The sequence below is a fragment of the Rhyacophila brunnea genome, unplaced genomic scaffold, assembly GCF_057557595.1.
Source record: "Rhyacophila brunnea isolate RB1 unplaced genomic scaffold, BYU_Rbru_1.0 scaffold_18, whole genome shotgun sequence".
In the NCBI taxonomy this organism is placed as follows: Eukaryota; Metazoa; Arthropoda; class Insecta; order Trichoptera; family Rhyacophilidae; genus Rhyacophila; species Rhyacophila brunnea.
This window is the reverse complement of record NW_028232837.1, coordinates 29,223,778-29,243,238: the sequence shown is the minus strand read 5'-3', so window position 1 is coordinate 29,243,238 and position 19,461 is coordinate 29,223,778. Positions and strand designations below refer to the sequence as shown.

The 19,461-nt window shown below is 35.2% G+C and overlaps 1 protein-coding gene across 1 annotated transcript; it reads left to right on the top strand.

The window, feature by feature from the left end:
• The first annotated feature begins 1,865 nt into the window (after positions 1-1,865).
• Positions 1,866-18,477, top strand: Abd-B (Homeobox protein abdominal B). Its single transcript, XM_085945073.1, has 2 exons — positions 1,866-2,610; positions 18,026-18,477. The coding sequence occupies exons 1-2, from the start codon at positions 1,866-1,868 to the stop codon at positions 18,475-18,477; spliced, it is 1,197 nt and encodes a 398-aa protein (XP_085801199.1).
• Positions 18,478-19,461: the final 984 nt, after the last annotated feature.

Below are 19,461 nucleotides of genomic sequence, written 5' to 3'. Positions count from 1 at the left end.
GATCGCGGGGTCCCGGGCGACGGGAGATTTTAGTCTGTGCCACACAACAGGCGAGAATAGCCGCGTTGTATCAAATCAAAAGCCCGGCATCCGAGTACGCGACGTGGTTACGAAAGAAAAATAAATAAAAACAATATATAAATATCGCGATATCTTCATCCAATTAAATCACAACACTGAACTATGTGCATGCTTAGGCTCGAGCATCTAAATATTTCAATAATAAGTCAATAGACAAATGTTACTAAAATAGACGTTTCGCGAAAATAAGCCATAAGCCTTGGAAAACAAGGAATCAATCTGAATATTGAATGACTCATAATTTTCCGCCTCCAACCGGTAATGGATAGGATACAAAAAAATAAAAAGGCCCAGGCAAAAGTTTTGTTTTGTTTTGTAAACATAAATAAAAGTGCACCGAATTGACAGTTGTTTTCCAAGAGGGCATTGTGTGGGACAGACAGATCTCGAATTATATTGAAATTTTAAATAAGGAAAAAATCATGCAATGAATTTTTATTTAAATAGAATATTCCAAGAGAAATGTGTTTATAAAAACGTGGGTACAGACAACGTCGATACCATGCATTTGCATTCACTGTGACAGTTCGTTGTGCTTAATTATATTGGACTAAAAAAACTTTTCAAGTAGCCGCTCACACCCCGGACAGCATTGTTATTGTTTCTGAAGAAACAAAAAGGGTTACGATATTGTAAAAAAATGTTCCAGATATTTAATTGTTCTCGTGATCGTAAATCATTACGAAATAGTAAATTTGGGTCATTCGAAATTTGAATATTATTAATAATACTACTCAAATTTACAAAAAATATTTCAAAAGTAATAAAAGTAAACTGCTGTAACAGTGCATTTCGTGAACAATACGGGACTAAATTCGAAAAACTCGACACAAAAAAAAAACGTTTGAAAGTATGAGCGGATTATGTATATTTATTGCTACGTCAGTGCTTCTACGCGTGTGTATGTATGTGTGAACTGTCGGCTGTCAAAAAATTGGCTTAACATTTTGTGCAATCGGTGTCTCGAGACGAGTATCATAACGTAATCAGAAAGATCTTTTGGGAAGGTGTCTCGACGCCGATCCACCTGCAGCATCATCAGATCGACGTCCGCGTGACAGTTCGTGGGTCATCGACCTCCGAATGCGCTGGGCACTATCGCCTCCCTGTTCGCCGAAGTAAGCGGTCATCATTTACTAACTCGTGCTTTTCTTTTTCTTTCAACTCTCTTTACATGCGGCTGTGCGTCATCTGCGGCTGCTACCCTTCGACTGACGCCCCTTCGTCCCTCGCCTCGCCCTCCTCCCGACACCCTTTCGACGCCTGACGACCCTCTCCCTCTGCACCGTCTTCCTGTACGTCCTCTCTCTCTGGCGCTTCCGGAACGACGTCACTTATTCAAACAATTCCAACTTGCAACACATTGTTTTATTTTCATGACCAATTCGTATTTATTTCATTATTTATCAAACACAATATTTAATTTTATATAAAACAATTTAATTTTAATTCTAATTTTGAATTATTTTTTGCATAAAACTATTTAAATCCTTTCAAAACTTTTCTATATTTGTCATAATCGGTCTAACACACACGGTGCTGGGTGAAATCTCTGACCGTTTCATTTTGATCGCGATCGACGTCGCGCGCTCCCCTTCCCCGCGGGCCTCCGCCGCTCCACCATCACCATCCTCACCCCCGGCGACCCCGTGGCGTGCTCCACCGCCGCCCCGGCCCTGTACCCTGACAATGTCGGGGGCGCGGGCGGCGCCGGTTCGCTCTGCAACATGGCGGGATCCCCAGCGGCCGCATCCGGCAACTCCTCCGGGCCGGCCTGGTGGACGATGATGAACGGGGGCCTCTACGAGGAGAGCCCTCCGTCCGTGATGCCACAATCCGGAGCCCTCAGTCCGAGCGGGCAGGGAGCGGGGGCCAGTCCCGCTGCCGCACCCCCCGCCGCGGCACCCGCCTCCACCGCATCCACATCCCCTGCCTCTGTCGGCTCCGCAGGAGCCTCAGGTCCCCTTCACATCCCCGCAAAGAGACTATCCTCTTACGGCGACTGCGTGGAGCCAGGCGTCATCAGACACGCTCACCACGGATCGCAGGCCTGGAACTACTCTCCTGCCGAAACGCATCACACCGGAGCGGCGTTCGAGCCGGCGTCCCTCAACCACCACCAGTATTCCAACACACCGACCTACTATAACCTGGCAGGAGATCCCTCCAGAGACCGGAAGTCTTCGTCGTTATCTTTCTGGTCTCCCGCAGCAAGCGCAGCAGCGGGAGGCACAGGAGACTACGGAAAATATTCCGCATCGGGAGGTGCTGGAGGCGGGGACGTCGGAGCAGGATGTCACCAAGGCTTTGGCGCACAAGCCTGTTGGAACTACCCCTACGGAGCTGGGAGGCACGAGCATCCCGGTCAGGTCCCCTACCTAGCAAGTGAAGACCGCGGGAGGGTCGCAGGAATGGCCGCAGCGGCGATGGCAGCGGCCGAATCTGCTGCAGCGGGCTTCGGACACGACGCCTACGGCCTAAGAAACTACGCTCCCGAGCCTGTGCCGGCAGCACCCTACCCCCCTCCAGGTAACTGTTAAAGCTTTTGACACAATGAATAATTTAATAACTATAATTACCTGGTTGCTTAGAGCGAATGTGAATATTTACTGGATGCAGCGATTTTACTATAAAAGGGGGCGTGGTAGATTTTCCATTTTACAAAAATCTTGTTTATTTTTCTAAGTAGGTAGGTACTATTTTTGTACCCACGTATAGTTATCTTTATAGTGTAACTACTGTAACTAATCACTAATGTAATTCGAGTATTTTTGGTTAATTAATAGTAATGGATTGACAGGTAGGTAACCATGTGGTACCTGCCATTTAATTTTGCATCTTAGATTTATCACGTTGGCATGCTCAGCTCAGCATTTACAATATTTGGGTATGTAGACCAGATATAAATGTATTGCTTTGACTTGATATGTTTAATATTATTCAATAATACCAGGAGTTGACATTTAGACCTCAATATATAGGAGTAGATAACAGAAACTATTTACTTATTTTATTATTTTGTTCGACCTTCCTACTACTTACCTAATAGATACCTTCATAATATTATGCTTATTACCTACCTAATATAATTTATTACGTTGTAATTTTAAATATTTTTTAATTAAGTATTCAGGGATGATAACTATTATCTTATGACATTTATTTATTTGGGAAGGTAAACAACCAGACGTTTATTTCAATAATATGTATTGATAATTATTTTAATTAAATTTGTAGGTACCTACATAGATAATTAAAATATGTAAATATGATCAATGTCTTGTACCTACCTATATAAATGGTTACCTAAACATGCATAATGTAGGCAGAAGTCACAAAAGATTCGATAATCGTTTATTCATTAAATAGTCAAAGGTTACGAATTTTTATTAATTTTCTCTAAACACCTACATAACTAATTGGTTCAGTAAAAATTATTAATATTTCCATTCCTTCCAGTGCAATTAATATGGTAAACAATTATATATTATGTTCTTGTATGATTAGATAAAGGTAATATCTATACCTACTTACTTACTTATAGGTATAATATTATTTAAAAAATCTGGTACCTATTCGAATTTTTTTTGCTATTTTGTTGCATCGCTGTACCTAGGTAGATAATGTGCCAAATAATACTTGATTTATAAAATGCATGAAAAAATATTAATTTCATTTTAAGCATGTACCTACTTAGATATTTAATTAGTACCTACTTGCCTAATAAATTTTATTCGATGCCCACTATGTAAAATAAATTCCCAGGTAGGTACTTACTCTACTAAGGTTTATAATTATTTATATTGATAATAAAATTGTTAAAAAAACTCCTAAAGGTTAGTTTGTAATATTCTTATTGCAAAATAAATTAAGTATCTACAAATTTCAAGAAACCTACCCACATACTCAAATAATTCAACTTTATAATTGGTGGCCTAAAAAACGACTTTTCACAAATTTATTTACTCAACTCAACAAATAAAATATATAAATATGACTTACTCTCTTTAGGTAGCAAGTTGAGGAAGTCAATAGGTAATAATTGTGCTACCACAATAACGTTTATCGAGTCATATTGCAATCATTTAAGTATATAATAACAATAATAAAATACCGCTACTGCCAGCCGGTTCGTATCAGAGTTACGTCCCTGCGATGGAAAACCTTTTTTTGTTTCACACACCTAAAAATAAACTCCCGGATTATTCCACAATCCGTATTGTCTTCCTGTTTACGATGTGTAGGTAATATCTATTGTTAATTGAGTTAGCATTTATATAATAGAATTCTATGCTACATCATGATAGCAGGTACCTACTCATAAAATATACCTATTACCTATTACTAGGTATAAATTACATTGAAAACCCTACATTAGGCTGCCCGTCCATTAATGGCGTCAGGTAGTTGCTGTTCCATTTATCCCCCGCGAAGGCATACTGCACCGACCGGCTTCTACATTTTCTACAGCGGAAAGGTTGACAGGTGAGCGGGGGGTCAGACGCAGCGTTCTGTGGTTCATGTATATTTTTTTTATAAATGAAAATTATGAGAACCAATATAATTATACTTAAGAAGACGTATATACCTTCGTACCTATCTATAAAATAAATTGATATTCACCACATATAAACATTAACAATACGTGATATCGTAATTCGTAATAGATAGGTAGGTAACTACTTCACATAGCTTACGTTTTCACTCAATTAAATTTGAAAGGATTTTCCGAAATAATATTTGAAAAACGTATGTAGTAAGTATTAAAAACACTAGACTATTAAAGTGATTTTTTTTTAATTTTAGTGTAAAGTCAATGGCAGGTGGCCTTTGCAATTACATGGAAAATAATAGAATTATTTAGTGTACACATTGAGGTAGATACCTACTATTATTGTGGAACCAACACGCCATGAAAAAAATATAGCCCCAGATTACGACAGAAATCTCAAACTTTTTTGAGTGAAAAATATGATATCATTTTCCAATAATTTCGAGTTTCCCATAGATATCTCAAAAATAATAATAAATTATCATGTAGCATTTTCAGCCCGTTTCAGAATTAGTTGTCAGCTGGCGAAATTCATTTTTTTGTGTGCCGCTTGCAATAAAGCGCGCGCCGCAAAAGAGGCCGTAAAACGCCGTTACATTCGGGCCGTTCCGATCGCGACAAGTGCCATTTTACTGCCTGTCGCCATCTCTTTTTATTGCCTTTTAATTCGGTCGTGCCAGACAAGGACGCAAGGCATTCCGCGTGGTTTTCGCGAGAAAACTTTTGGCGGGAATTACTGATTGACACATAATAATATTATTATTCATACATACCAGCTGATTGAAAAGGAACTGTTTGTATTTCATTAAAATATCCAATAAAATTGGTCTAATCGGAAAATTACCTACGTTCCTCTAAAAATAGGTACGGAAAACTTAGGATAAGTACTAGGTACTTATTTCATAGGTACTTAGAGTCTGTTTTCTATAAGCTGGCGTGCCGGTCCCCCCCCCCCCCCCCCCACTTCACCATCCATCTCGTTCCCTCCCATTGAAAACTGCGATGGCACAATGCTTTCCGTGTGACGTGTAGGTATGCCAGTTTATAGAATACAGACTCTAGGTAGGTACTACATACTGTAAAATAAATTTACAATATCATCATTTACAGTATCTACGTACCTATTAACATCAATCCATTAATTATTGTATTATTCATTAGACCATGTCCGATCCTAATAAGATCATATTTAATATGAGCCTCTTGAGGTTTGTATTAACAGATTTTTACGAGAAATGAATTTTGGCCACTTGCTCAACCTATTAGGTCCATACTCTGACTCCAAACACAAATTGAAAAACGATATGTGTAGGTATTTGCCAGACCCAGGATTCGATCCTGGACCCCATGAAATATAAACCGACCCATAAGCCATTCGGCCATCGTCAGCGTCATTCATAATTCATACGTACCCACCAGGTAGGTACCTAGTTAAGAAGAAAAATTTAGCCAATGAGACACTTTAATTAATTTTGCCTGTTGTAGGTAATAATGTAACACATACATGTTATTGTTAACTGCATATTATTAGGTACCTAGGTAGGTACCTGCCTATTAATTTATCAAATTTGTATAGTGAATTTTGGTAGTTGATACTTACATATTTATTAATAATATGTACCTACCTACCTTTCTATAATGTACTTAGGTATAATTAGGTATAGTTAGGTCTTCCAGTTCACAAAGCAATTCTCGGAAGGTCATAGATATATTTGACTAGTATTGTTACCTTATCATATCTTATTCGTTCATCAAAATTACGCACATTTATTTAGGGAAGTATCTAATGGTTAAGTAGGTACCTATTTAATTTATGGTTGCTATGGATTGACGGTTTGTTTACCTAATTGCGTAATAATTTTTTTATAAATAGAAAATATTATAACAATTATAATGGAGATAAATTATTTCGTAATTGGCGGAAATAATATTAAAATCGCTGTCAAAAATACCCAATCACTCAATAATATACACAATGGGACCGGTATTATTAGGCAATAATTTAGCAAAATACAAAACATGGTCACGGTCTATGGAGATGTAAATAAATATACACGTGGAACCTACTTATGTACCTACTTACCTACCTACATTTACATATTTCATTACATTCAGTAGATAATATAATATTGAAACATTATTTATTGTTAATTAACGTTTTATTGGATAATCATAAAATCTGTATTCGAAATATGAAAAACTATCATTGAGTTTTTTTAGTTAGATGCATCGTCATCCCAGCAGGTGCAGTGTAAAGCACTTTTCTAGGACAATCGATAATAATGCTCTCTGCTTCTGTAGGATAATGCAATACAGCGACCCTTTTTCTGAGCAGTAGCGTTGACTAAAAATCAACGGAATAGGGGTGGATAGAGGGGGTTGATTAGTACATACGTAGTATGCCAGTGTCTGCACCACGCGTGCTTACTTTCTGTTTGAGATAACATTGAGACGCTTGATTTTATTTACGCTTTATGGGTGTTTCTATAAAAAAACGAAATATAAAAATAAAATAATCGTATTGGGTAGTGCACAGGGACTTATTTATGACCGTCACTTGTCTAGATGTAAGTATTTATTTTTGAAAATGGGATAGATATTTTTTTTAAGCTTTGATATTTTTTCACTCAATCTTATATGTAGGTACAGGTACATATATATTATATACCTACATATATTTATTATCGCAAAAGTAAGATTTACCAATAATATAAAAGAATAGGTAGATAGGTACGTTCTTATACATAGGTCAGCTTCAATTTGCGTAGATATTGATTAAACGTTTTCAAAAAAGATTGAAATAAGTAGGTAGGTACTGGCTTAGTTGATTAAATATTAGGTGTTTAGTATAAACGTAATATTAATTTAAGTATTTGATTGTTATTCTTTATTGGAATACCACTGTAGTCAAAATAACCATTGGCACCAATATTAATTTTGTTTTTTAGTACCTACGTAGGTATAATTATCTACTCTTATTTTCTTCACAGTATTTTCAGTTATTTGTAAAAAAAAAAATAGTATTGACCTCGTCGTTCCGTAGGTAGGTACGTTCTGTTACCGATTGGTAATACAACGTGGAAGAAGTACATTAATTAATAACAAAATTCCTTCGTAAAATATAATCATTAATTATGTTACAAAATAAAAATATAATGATATTATTCGTTGAATGCTTTTTTCTATTTTGAATATGGTCCGCTAGATGTCGACTCTAGTCCGTTTTTACGCGGAAGCAAACAAACGCGGTCTCCCCACTCGCCTACGAACGCGTGGAATAAAAATTATACCAGCTGATACCGTGATAAATAAATAGCTGGCAGCCAGCTCGCTCGTTCCACAGGAAAGCGTTCGGCCGCGAGAAAGGCACGACATTGTAATGTGGGTGCAAATAACAATAAAATAGTAAATTATTATCAGTAAGTAGGTACATACCTATATTAAGTAGGTATATTGTGACAATTTATTATATACTTTACGAGCTCTCACGGCCGATGACATTAGTATCGTTAATTCATTGTTTTTATTATAAATATGATTGTATTAAAACTAAGAATCACAAGTCATTACTTACTAGGAACGACATGGGCCAGTTCTTTATCATGTGAACTAATTTATTATAATAGGTTGCCAAATGTCACATACTGATCTTATTTGGATCGAATATGGTCCAAAAAGGGTATCTACTTAATTAAATATGTGTGTTGGTAATGTTGGTATGTAGGTACCTAGATAATATAATCCTACACACTTTGAAATAGGAAGTCCTATAAGTAGGTACCTACCTAAACATTTAAAAAAAAAAAACAACATTTTTGGTAATTTTTAATTATTGATGAATAAAAATACAAAAATAGGTGGTAGATAATTTTCCGAGTTTTTTTTATTTATAGTGCAATACCTATACCTTTTTTTGCGTATGGCTAGGCTATGGTGATCCTACAAATATTATAGATAGGTACTAATTGCAGATGTTGTTGATTACTTTTTAAAACTCAATGGAACACTGCCTAAACCAAACCACAATGTGCCCTAGTCATGTAATTTACTACAAGTTATTTATAATACTCTCACAAAACTGCTCATGAAAAATGATATTGGTCCGACCTTTCTGTCAGAATTTTAATTCCTATTTTTGGGGGAAAGTTTTTCTTGGAGGATTGTTAGATATATCTATGTGTTAGGTTTTATAGTTTGGTAGGTAAATACTTACCTTCTTTCAGATATATCTACATATATTATATATGTTTTAACATGAAAAACTTATTTTCCCTGACGATACAGTAAAAATTGGAGTAGGTGGTGATAAAGATTATCTTTTAGTGAAATAGGAATATAATTTTGGAAAAGTAATAGATACTTCATAATCCTCTTTTATTTGAGCAATATAAACCTATTAGGTAGGTATATAATAATATTATGTACTATCGGTTTTAAAAGCACGATTCTTAAAAAAACTGATTTCAGTATACTTATACCTACTCCCATTACTTTCACCAGTATATTTTGCACGTAAATATTTGGTTCCAATAGCTTGCCCTATAGGTATTTTCAAAACAATTAATTTACACGAATAAAAGATTTCTTTCCATCTCCACAGTGTTTTCTTATTCATTTTTAGGCGTTTTTTATAAATTAACCAAAGAAGTTATATATTATTAAGTATAAAAAATATTCTTATTGGAAGTTTTCTCCATCCCACAGTTGCACTTTATTTATAAAATCGTGTACACCATAATTTGCGTTAATGAGTTACAAGGTTTGTAAAACATTCCTCCTAAAAATAAAGTCATTGTTTTAAAGGCGCTCATGCTTGTTGAAGAGCGTGTTAAAATGTCATTATTAGTTCGTTGTACTCGACTGCAGTCCGGAGTAACCTACTTAGACCGGGTGCTGGGATCGAATACGTACCTAGGTATACATAATTAGAAAGACTCACTTTCTTTGTGATTAATCTACATGAGACGATGGTATACACAAAAACTCACGGTGCCATACCGGGTAAAGGTCGTGACTTCAACTACTCACCTCTGTAACATGGTAGGTACTTGATGGGCACCGGACACATGCCTAGGATTCGTCTTCATAATACCACATACGTAGTTACTTTTGCAATTATTCATTTATCTGAGACCATAAAATACACGAAAAGTCATGGTACCATTCCAAGACGTCGTCGTGGCTTCTATCCACGCCATAATGACGCCACGTACTCGTCTCATTTTTTTTATAGTAAGTATTATGATATTATATCTACGCACTTTGACTTCTGAAGTGTTTTAAGTATAGACATTTGTTCAGCGCTCGAAATGGAAAATTTTACGAACTGGAACGCTCGATAATTTTATGAAAATATTAACGTTGTTATCTAATTGTGTATGTATTTTATAAAAATAAGTCTGTTAGAATTTTTATTATATAACATATCTAGCTCAGGAGGTCAAATTAATATTTCCACGAGACGGAGGGATAATTTTGGAGATTTTATAAACCGGAACGGCGCTCCGGTTCGTTCCGGTCCATTTCGAGCCCCTCATTTGTTAGAAAAATTCTTCTTCATTGGAACTTCGTGACACTGACGAACGTGGCCCAAACGATTTAGCCACCAAGAAAAAGCCCTCTCCACGACTGATCTCTACCCCTCTGGGCATCCAGCGATACTTTGATCATTGTAAAGGTGAGAAGTGGAAGCTACAAATACTTTCGGGCTTCGCGCCACGATTTTTTTTCTATATTATGTCGTAAACGACTGACAAAATAAAGTGCCTCTCTCAATTATGTAGGTATACGGATACGGTCTCTCCACCTGGACTCACTTATGAAAATCAGCGTTTGTGACCAGAAAAATTAAAATGCACCATTTACCACGAGAGTTGTGTTTCAATTACATAATTTTTGACACATGCTTAGGTATGTAGTTTCTTCCAGACTATGCATACAAATATCTGTTTTTCTTAATGAGTTTAGATAATTACCCACAACAATTTAAAATATAAAATTATCAAATTATTGTCTCAAATTGAAAGCTTTATAATTTTCCGCTAGGTGACTTTTGATAGGCTGAGCATTCTCCCTAAGACCTTGTCATGTAAAATTTAAAAAAAAAACACTGGAAATTAAAAAGTGATACTATCGGTAGGTAGGTAAGTAGGCACTAACATAACTTAACTATTTTCCTATGCTTTCTATTAGGTAGGTACCTCGGTACCTATTACTTAATATAAATTACCAAAAATATCTTGGTACCTACATTTTTTATGTAGAATTGGACGAACATTACATATTTTACTGTAACGGTTAAGGAAATATTATTAAAAACCTCATCTAGCTGCCTGCCATTTACCAAGATGGCATCGTTTACCCAAGGATGCGAAAGTGGCACCCGACAGATTCATAATCACAGCCATAATCGATCAACGAACCCTTATACCTCGACAATATCAGTTCTGGCTACCTGCCTATATAAATATAATATGAGTAGCTTGATATCAAAGCAGGCCAAACACCGTTTACCCAGGAACAAAATTTTACAGGAGACCCACAAAAATATCTATGAAAACTACCGTCTTTGATACTTTTGGTGGATTTTTTGAAAAGAGCATCACTTGCACTACAATAATCAATTAAAACATACATTTCGTTAAAAATGGCGTTTGGCCTACTTTGATATCATATATACTTACAGAAGTATATTTAAAAGAGATCTAAATAAGGTGCGTGTGTATGTTTACCAATTTGTATCATATTTACTTTCTCTTGCGAACATGCGAACGTAAGTGATTACATAATTAAATTGTAAGTGTGTTACGCTAACTCATACATATTGTATTCTTTAGCATTATAACAATCCCACGTGTACCATTTGGTCGGTAAGTCATGATCGTTTACCTTGACCTGCATTTAATTCGTCGGAATGGTTTTCCAGCGCTAGAAACGCGGTCCAACGTCATATTATCATCATAAAAGATTGCACCTCGCAGCCGGGGCTTATTACCGTTTTATGGACCCGACTCGCGTGCGTTGACTGAAGACCTGGCCATTTTATGAATGAACTTGAGGTATTTTTATAGACGACGTATCGGTTTATAACGTCGGCACTGTCTCATACGAGTATATGTACCCGCTGCGCGACTTCAGCCCGTAATGCGCTGGTTAAAGCGCCGATAATCGCGCGATACAGAATTATACGTCAAACGTTTAACGTTCAAAATACGTAGGAAGATTTTTTAGTGAGCTTTTATTGCGTGTGGATTTATTTTTTATACATTTTTTTTGCTTTCGTCAATGCGGTGTTAAATCATTTAGCCTGTTTGATCAATAAACGGAAGTTCTATTTTTATTGGTCACCGTCAGCGGTTGCTTTAAAGCTTTTGTTGCTTTTTTTCATTTACCTTCAATAAATTAATAGTAAGCAAAATCAATTTTAGTCTACATACTTTTCGGTCTAGTTATGACGAGTTTCTTCTTACCAAACTGTAGGTTAAGGGGGAGTGTGGTACTATTAGGGAATATACTATCGTCATGGCCCCCACATTCTGAAACGGGCCCCCAGGCTAGAATCTTTGAAAGGCTCCCCTACGTATCGCTAAGGTTAAAGGCAATGTGACACTATACTAGCATTTTCCAAATTTTTAAAGTGATTTTTGTTTTCTTGAAAACATCTAAATACCTACTTGGATTATGGAGTTGTCGAGTAGGTACCTGTCGAGTACACACAATAATCAAAAATTGTATCGCATAACCACATATGTATTTTAAAATGTTAATATCTTTGAAGTAAAATAGCGCCGCATGCGACTTTTTTACTATTAGAGCAAATTTTTTGTGTGCGTTTATCTCACTTATCTGGTCGACCCATCATGCCGGGCCCATCACCTAAGCCCGGGCACCCAGGCCAGAGCCCTGTCAGCCTCTCCCTTGTGGGGCCCATGACTATCGTACATATATGTAGATATTATCATAACAATTAATACGTATCGATAAACATTGAAATAGGTATTTAAAAAACCAGTAAGTTGTAAAATGAGCGTTCGTTGAAGGTTTTTTTTAATCTTATTAGGTACTGACCAAATTACCTAAGTAGTTACTTATTTTGTATACTATAAGTAAATCAAACATGTCCAACGAGTTGATTACGGAATGGATTTTGTTCGTTAGGACCACGAATTAAGTCGTGAAAATGTAAAAGGCGTATGCATTCAGATTCTGAAAGGGATAAATTAAAGATTCCTCTTTTTTTCATGTAGCCTGCCAGCTCAAGTGAAAATTTTCAAATTAACCGTGAGGAAACCCGTTTGACCGCGGCGTGTCACTTAATTCATATTAAATCACTCACATCTTGCCGCAGGAGTTAAAGAAAGAGACGGCGTGAATCTCTGCGCTTTAAACAGATATGTAGTTTCCTCTTACTGTCGCGCAGTAGGTTCTTTGCACACTAGAATAATAGTTCGACGATGAATGCAACGAGTGCCCAAAAACCAAAACTTATCATTTTAACGATGAATGGGAATTTGAGTATTTCTTCATGGTCAAAAACTAAACGCTTACGTATTTTTAGCCGAATGGGTATAATGCGTTTATTCAAATTAAAGAATGGTAATGAGAAAGTGTGATAGATCACTGCCAGTTTTGATACTGGATGGTAGATTACAGCCTATTTGAAGTTGGACATGCCATGTGTAGGTGCCTACTTAGTATAAGTTGTCTCTAAGATATAGAAGACATTTTATAATAATACACAGTTCTTGATTTACGCCTTATTTGGGGGATCTGCGGGTTTATTCTATATTATCAACCGCTAAATTGATAAATACCTATTATCAAACTTAGGGTAGGTTTGTATCAAAGTATTAGCTCTTCTTGTAACAATTACAATAAGTCGGTTGTAATTATAGCACTTATTGCAACATTTACAACCAACTTATTGTAGTTGTTACAATAAGTGATAATACTTTGATACAAATTTACCCTAAGTTTGATAATATCTACGTATCACGTTATCACTTTAGCGTTCGATAAGTATAGAATAGACCCACTGGGCTAATGCGTAGGTATGGGGGCCCCAGGAAAACAACTGCCATTATACAAAATGTTGAATATATTCAATGTCTTGCTTTTTAATTATTGCTTTTTGCTGTATGATATCTATTGCGCGTCTTTCAACCTCTCTACCAGCTACTACAAGGCTAATTTCGTAAATGTTTTCAAATTTTATTTTAGACCCCGGTGCCCGACCAATTTGGTGGCCCTGATGTATAAACCCCTAACCCTGTGGTAATTCCGATATTAATAATTCGAAATGGTTTAATTTAAAATTGATTAATGAAATCTGAAAAATATTACTAATGTTTGACTTAAAATCCTGTACATTGCTAAGTACCTAATTGATCTTCAGTAGGTATAATGTCACAATGCCTAGATACCGAATATCGGTTCAAAAATAAATAAATTGCATTAGAAGAAATCAATGAAATTATGATATTAAATTGATATCTATCAATAATTATTATTAATCTGTGTAGCTTCGGAAAAATAATTAATATTGTGAATTCAGTGTAAACATTTTCATATATATTGTATATTAAATGCAGGTTAACGGCATAATATCTGTAATCAAATTAACAATTTATTAATCAAAGTAGCTGATAGGTATCCAATACACCTGAGTATGTTTTTGTTGAATTGTGATTAATCAGCGTAGTAAAGCGAGTAAGATAGATTGTTTTATGTAACGTTGAGTGCACGAGAACATATTGAATGAAAAGCCAAACGACAACCCGTAATAAATTTATAAGGCAGTATTATTATATGCCTTTAACGACTGATACGTAGGTAACTGGGCCGTTTCACAGTTAGTGTAGGTATTACACGGTCGATCGGTGCCTCTGGCTTCAGCTCGGCATTGCTCGCTAACTCCAGAAGTATGCATCATAAAACTTTAAACACATTTACAACTCTATGTGCGGTGATTTTTTTATGGACTGTATAATCCGTCTAGACTACAAACTACTTCTTAATTGATTACCTCATAATAAACGAATAAAATAACGCTAACCGCCAATAAAAAAGGAAAACGTGTTATATTTTTACAGCGTCATTTAGCAGTCTTTTTAAGTTTTATGCCGACTCAAAGTTTCGTCTCTGTGACGTCGTGTGACGTCACAGAGACACTACAATCGCGTGTGTGTGGCGCGCTACTTTTTAAAGTTTTATAGTCTTTTAAAAAAATATTAACTTTTCCTTGTCGCAGATTAATGTTCATTCACGAGGCGCACACGCTAATCGTAATTTTATATCCCGTATGTTTACTGATTTTAATTTATAGGTCTGTGACTACAATTCACTCATATTGTAATGACATTTTTATATTATTCGTTCACTAATACGGCAGTTTTATGAGCTTCTTGACATTGTTTTATATTTTATTATGCAATACTTGTCTTAGGTCAGTTTAATGTGCAGCTGGCAAGTTACCTACCTACATACCAATCATCTTTTTAGGACTACTTGAATAAACATAATACATGTTTATGGCTACGCCAATTCGTATTTTTAACATTTATTGTGTTATAAAAGATTTATGTATCCATAAAGCTTTGCGGTAATTACTACATGACCAACCTATTATGAGTTATGAGGAACATAGTGTAAGTCATAATATGTAAAACTAAAATAAATGTATTATAGTAGTATGCACTGGTGTTGCCAACCGTACTATTATTACAGTAAAATTCAAAAAATGTAAATAGATGTAAAAATACTAATTTTTTTAAGGATTCAAGGCGAAAAATATTGGCGTTAGGACTTCTGGCATTCCAGTCACAACGAAATCACTTTGGAACGGTGTTAGTGTCGTTTTAAACTAACAATACCAACACCCAAATGAGTCGCCTGCACTGCCATAAGAATCAGACACCAGTCTACCTACATTTATTACCTATATTTGCTATAAACACGAATTTCAATAGATAGGTAGGTATCTACCTACCTAATTATTTTACAAACAGATATACTATTCAATGATAACAAATTAGTATACCTACCTAGCTGACAAAGTTTAGTGTACACTATTTATGTCGGATTTACACCGCCTACCTCCACCCTTCGCTAATAATGTTACCTATTAAACTCAATGTTGAAAATGTCCCTTTGAAACGAACAAAAACGATCCTGATTATTATTAACTTACCTAAGTGGAATTAGGACCACATACAGTCCTACAATATGTTTTGTTTCATTTTAATTACCTAATAGGTAGGTACTTACAATGTATTTCCACCAAGAATTGACATATAATGGGTAGTCAGGTAGGTACATACTATCTACCGACTTCATATCTAATTATCAAATGTGGTTTGTCATCTGTTAAATTCGACCCTGTGTCGATAAGACTGCCAATTGTATGGACGTAAATGGTGGAAAATGGTTGTCCATACTTGAACGGTTTCAAGCAGTCATGTACCTAAATACTATTTAGTATTTATAAGTAATACAAGATCATAATATTTATTTATATTGTAGGTACTAATAAGATATAAGTAGGTATAAACACATACCTACCTATATAGGTAAGGTAAGGATCTTGATGTACCTATTAAGAAAACAGCTAAAAATTCTATTTGCATGACCATGTAGGTACCATAAAATCTTGACAATATTCAATTAAAAGTAGTAAAACAAATGGTACCTATCTAGTATCTACTTACTTTTACTAAGTAATTTTAATCTGCCTACCTAATTCAGTTTCAACACAAAACAATGTTTCTAAAAAATAATTTATACTTATAAACCTATTAACACATAATTATAACTAAGTAGGTAGGTATTAAGTAGCTATCCTGTTTATAAAATGTAGTATTTAACAATATTTTCCGCTAGGTGGTGTGGAAGATTTTCATACGTAGCCTTAAATTTCTTAACTAAACTTCTTCTGATCTAAACTTACTTGCATGAATACTAAATATTGTTTCCCTAGAATTTATGGAAACGACTTGTTCAATTACTGACTTCAGCTAAACATTCTAATCCTTAACCATGTAGGTACCCAACGTATAATAATATTAGGTATATATTAGGTTATACCTAAGTATATAGGTATTTAATTATTGAATAATCATGTCTATAAATAAATAATCAGTGCACTATAATAATGTAGTAGGTTATTAGTTGTACCTACCTAACACTAGGGCCATCAAAAAAGTATTGATACTTTTCGGATAAGTTACCAGTGTTTGTTTGTTTTTCAATATGACGCCCTACTTATCAACATAATTTAATTTAAACTTGTATTTTTCTATGTTAATATTAAATAATCATTTAGTAACGAGTCTTCACCACATGGATTAATATGTTCTGTGGCCACTAATATAAAAAAAATGCCTATTTTATTTCATATTTCCTGTCTCCTTGTTTTCGCATTGCCTACCTAGAAGACGATTTAAAAAATGACCCCTTCGTAAAACAAAGCGTTGGCGTTGTCAGTGCTCCAAATTAGTATTTCTAACTTTTATATGCTTCCTCGCACAGATTGTTATCAAATTGAAAATAAATTGTTCTCACTCAGTAAAGTAGGTAGGTAGGTACCTACCTAGTATAGAAGTCAATGTTTAGTGGGACAGGTCAGTTTTTATTACGTGATTATGGTGGGTTTATTGGAGTAGATTTTATGTGTTGTTTGTAAGTGCATAAAAAAGTAAACGTTTTGTTAAGTTGGTGTTCGTGTTAAATAAGACTTTATATTATGTTATTTGCATAAACATTAGAACATCGTGTAAGTAGCTTTGATTGCTTTGTTCGATTCAGAAAAAATGTAGGTACCTATTTGCACATAGCAAGCGTTACATTTATAATGTACTTATTTTATTTTAATAGTTTCATGTATGATAGTATAAAATAATTATAATATATATGTAGTTATATATATATATATATTGAGTATTTTACTATAAAATGTTCCTATCCATTTAATTTCCTCAGATAAAAGTAGTGGGTGCATATAACTACCTAAGTCCTACCCAGTAAAAAAAATAAACTGGAACCTTTCTATACACAATGTGACGTCAATTTTACCAAAATATTATACCTATATAATATATCTAACTAGCGAGCTTGCGTGGGCAATAATTATTATTTACAGTTTTTCTATTAATTTATATTTTAGTACGTCTCTCTAATATTCCAATATATTTCTATTCTGTTATTATTTGTAAGACAATTTCATTTCATTTTTTCAAATTATTAAAATAAAATTTATCACAGACTGTGATTGTAATTCAATGTAGGTTCACATTAATAAGTGTACCTACTACTGCTTAGATATTGACATTGAAATATTGTCTCTTGATGAAAATAAAAATGATATGAAACCCAGTAATGCATACTAACTTTTAAAAGTGATGTGGGGTTCCTCCCCATCTGCTATTTTCCCCGCAGGATCCCTGGCGTCCATGTCGGTGGGCGTCGGCGTCGGTTGCGGGTCCACGAATCCTCTGGAGTGGGCGGGCCAGGTCACCGTGCGGAAGAAGCGCAAGCCGTACTCCAAGTATCAGACCCTCGAGCTGGAGAAGGAGTTCCTTTTCAACGCATACGTCAGCAAACAAAAACGGTGGGAGCTGGCACGCAATCTCAACCTGACTGAAAGACAGGTGAAGATATGGTTTCAGAACAGGCGGATGAAGAACAAGAAGAATTCTCAGAGGCAGGCCGCTCAGGCACAGAACAACAATAATAATAATTCTAATGCTAATAATCACAATCACCATTCCGCCCATCACCATGGGCACGCACAACACCATGGCATTAACCACCACGCGGCGAACGGTACCGCTGTCAAACACCATCAGTGACCCACGCCCTTCTCTGGGGCATTTCCGCATCACTATAGTCACCAAGGAACTGTGAGTTAAGCGCCCAAACTGAGAGAATAATCAACAATCGCAAGTCTACTTTGTTATTTTCGTTAATTTTAAATCCTAGTACCTATATTAAAGAATATGTAGGTAGGTAGGTAGGTACATTCCTACCTATAATCAATAAAAACCTATGATAACATACAGGCGATACAAAACCTCATAATCGATTCAATAAAATATTTTTTACAAGTGGGACAGTTGGGTACCTGCCTAGTGCCTACATCATTTTATAATTAATCTAAATTTTATAAAAATCATGACAGACGATTATAGTAATTACGATCATATACAATTTTTAACATTAAAGTTTCCTCCAACTCGTTCATTATGTACTTTTTTATTACATAAGAAACAATTTAATTATATAAATTCTATGTAGTGCAGTTTGCTAAATTGATTAATTATTATGAAGTAGGTATGTATTATTTATTTGATTGCCATCTTACATTTTATAGTTCCAATAACAGTTCGAATAATTATTACAATATTGCGGTAAACTCAAGTACTTATTACCTATGGTCTAAATTTAAACATAACAAAAATTAACGAACAATCACAAAGTAGCCTTGTAGATTTTTGCCACCGCCCAGTCAGGTGGTATATAATGCTTTAACAGTCAAGTATGCAACTGAATCGGTGAAGACTTATTCTATGTACCAGTGGCGAAGGGTGGAGGTAAGCTGTTAAGATTCGCTATAAATAGTGCACACTAAACTTTGTTAGTCATATGTATTTGTTTTTATTGAACTAAGACTACAATTTACAGATGGTATTAGTTAGTTTTTAAAAATCAATTAAACCCTGCCTAAACGAAACCATAATAGATTTGGTCTAATTTGGGCAATGCGACAAAATTGTGTACAATTTTTCATTCATAGTTATTTGTTTTCGTTGGATTAAAACTACATATTACACATA

Excerpts from the sequence above, each read along its gene's own strand:
- Abd-B (XM_085945073.1), top strand. The coding sequence starts at position 1,866 with ATGATGAACGGGGGCCTCTACGAGGAGAGCCCTCCGTCCGTGATGCCA. Across the intron at positions 2,611-18,025 it reads AGCACCCTACCCCCCTCCAG|TGATGTGGGGTTCCTCCCCA; the intron begins GTAACTGTTAAA and ends AACTTTTAAAAG.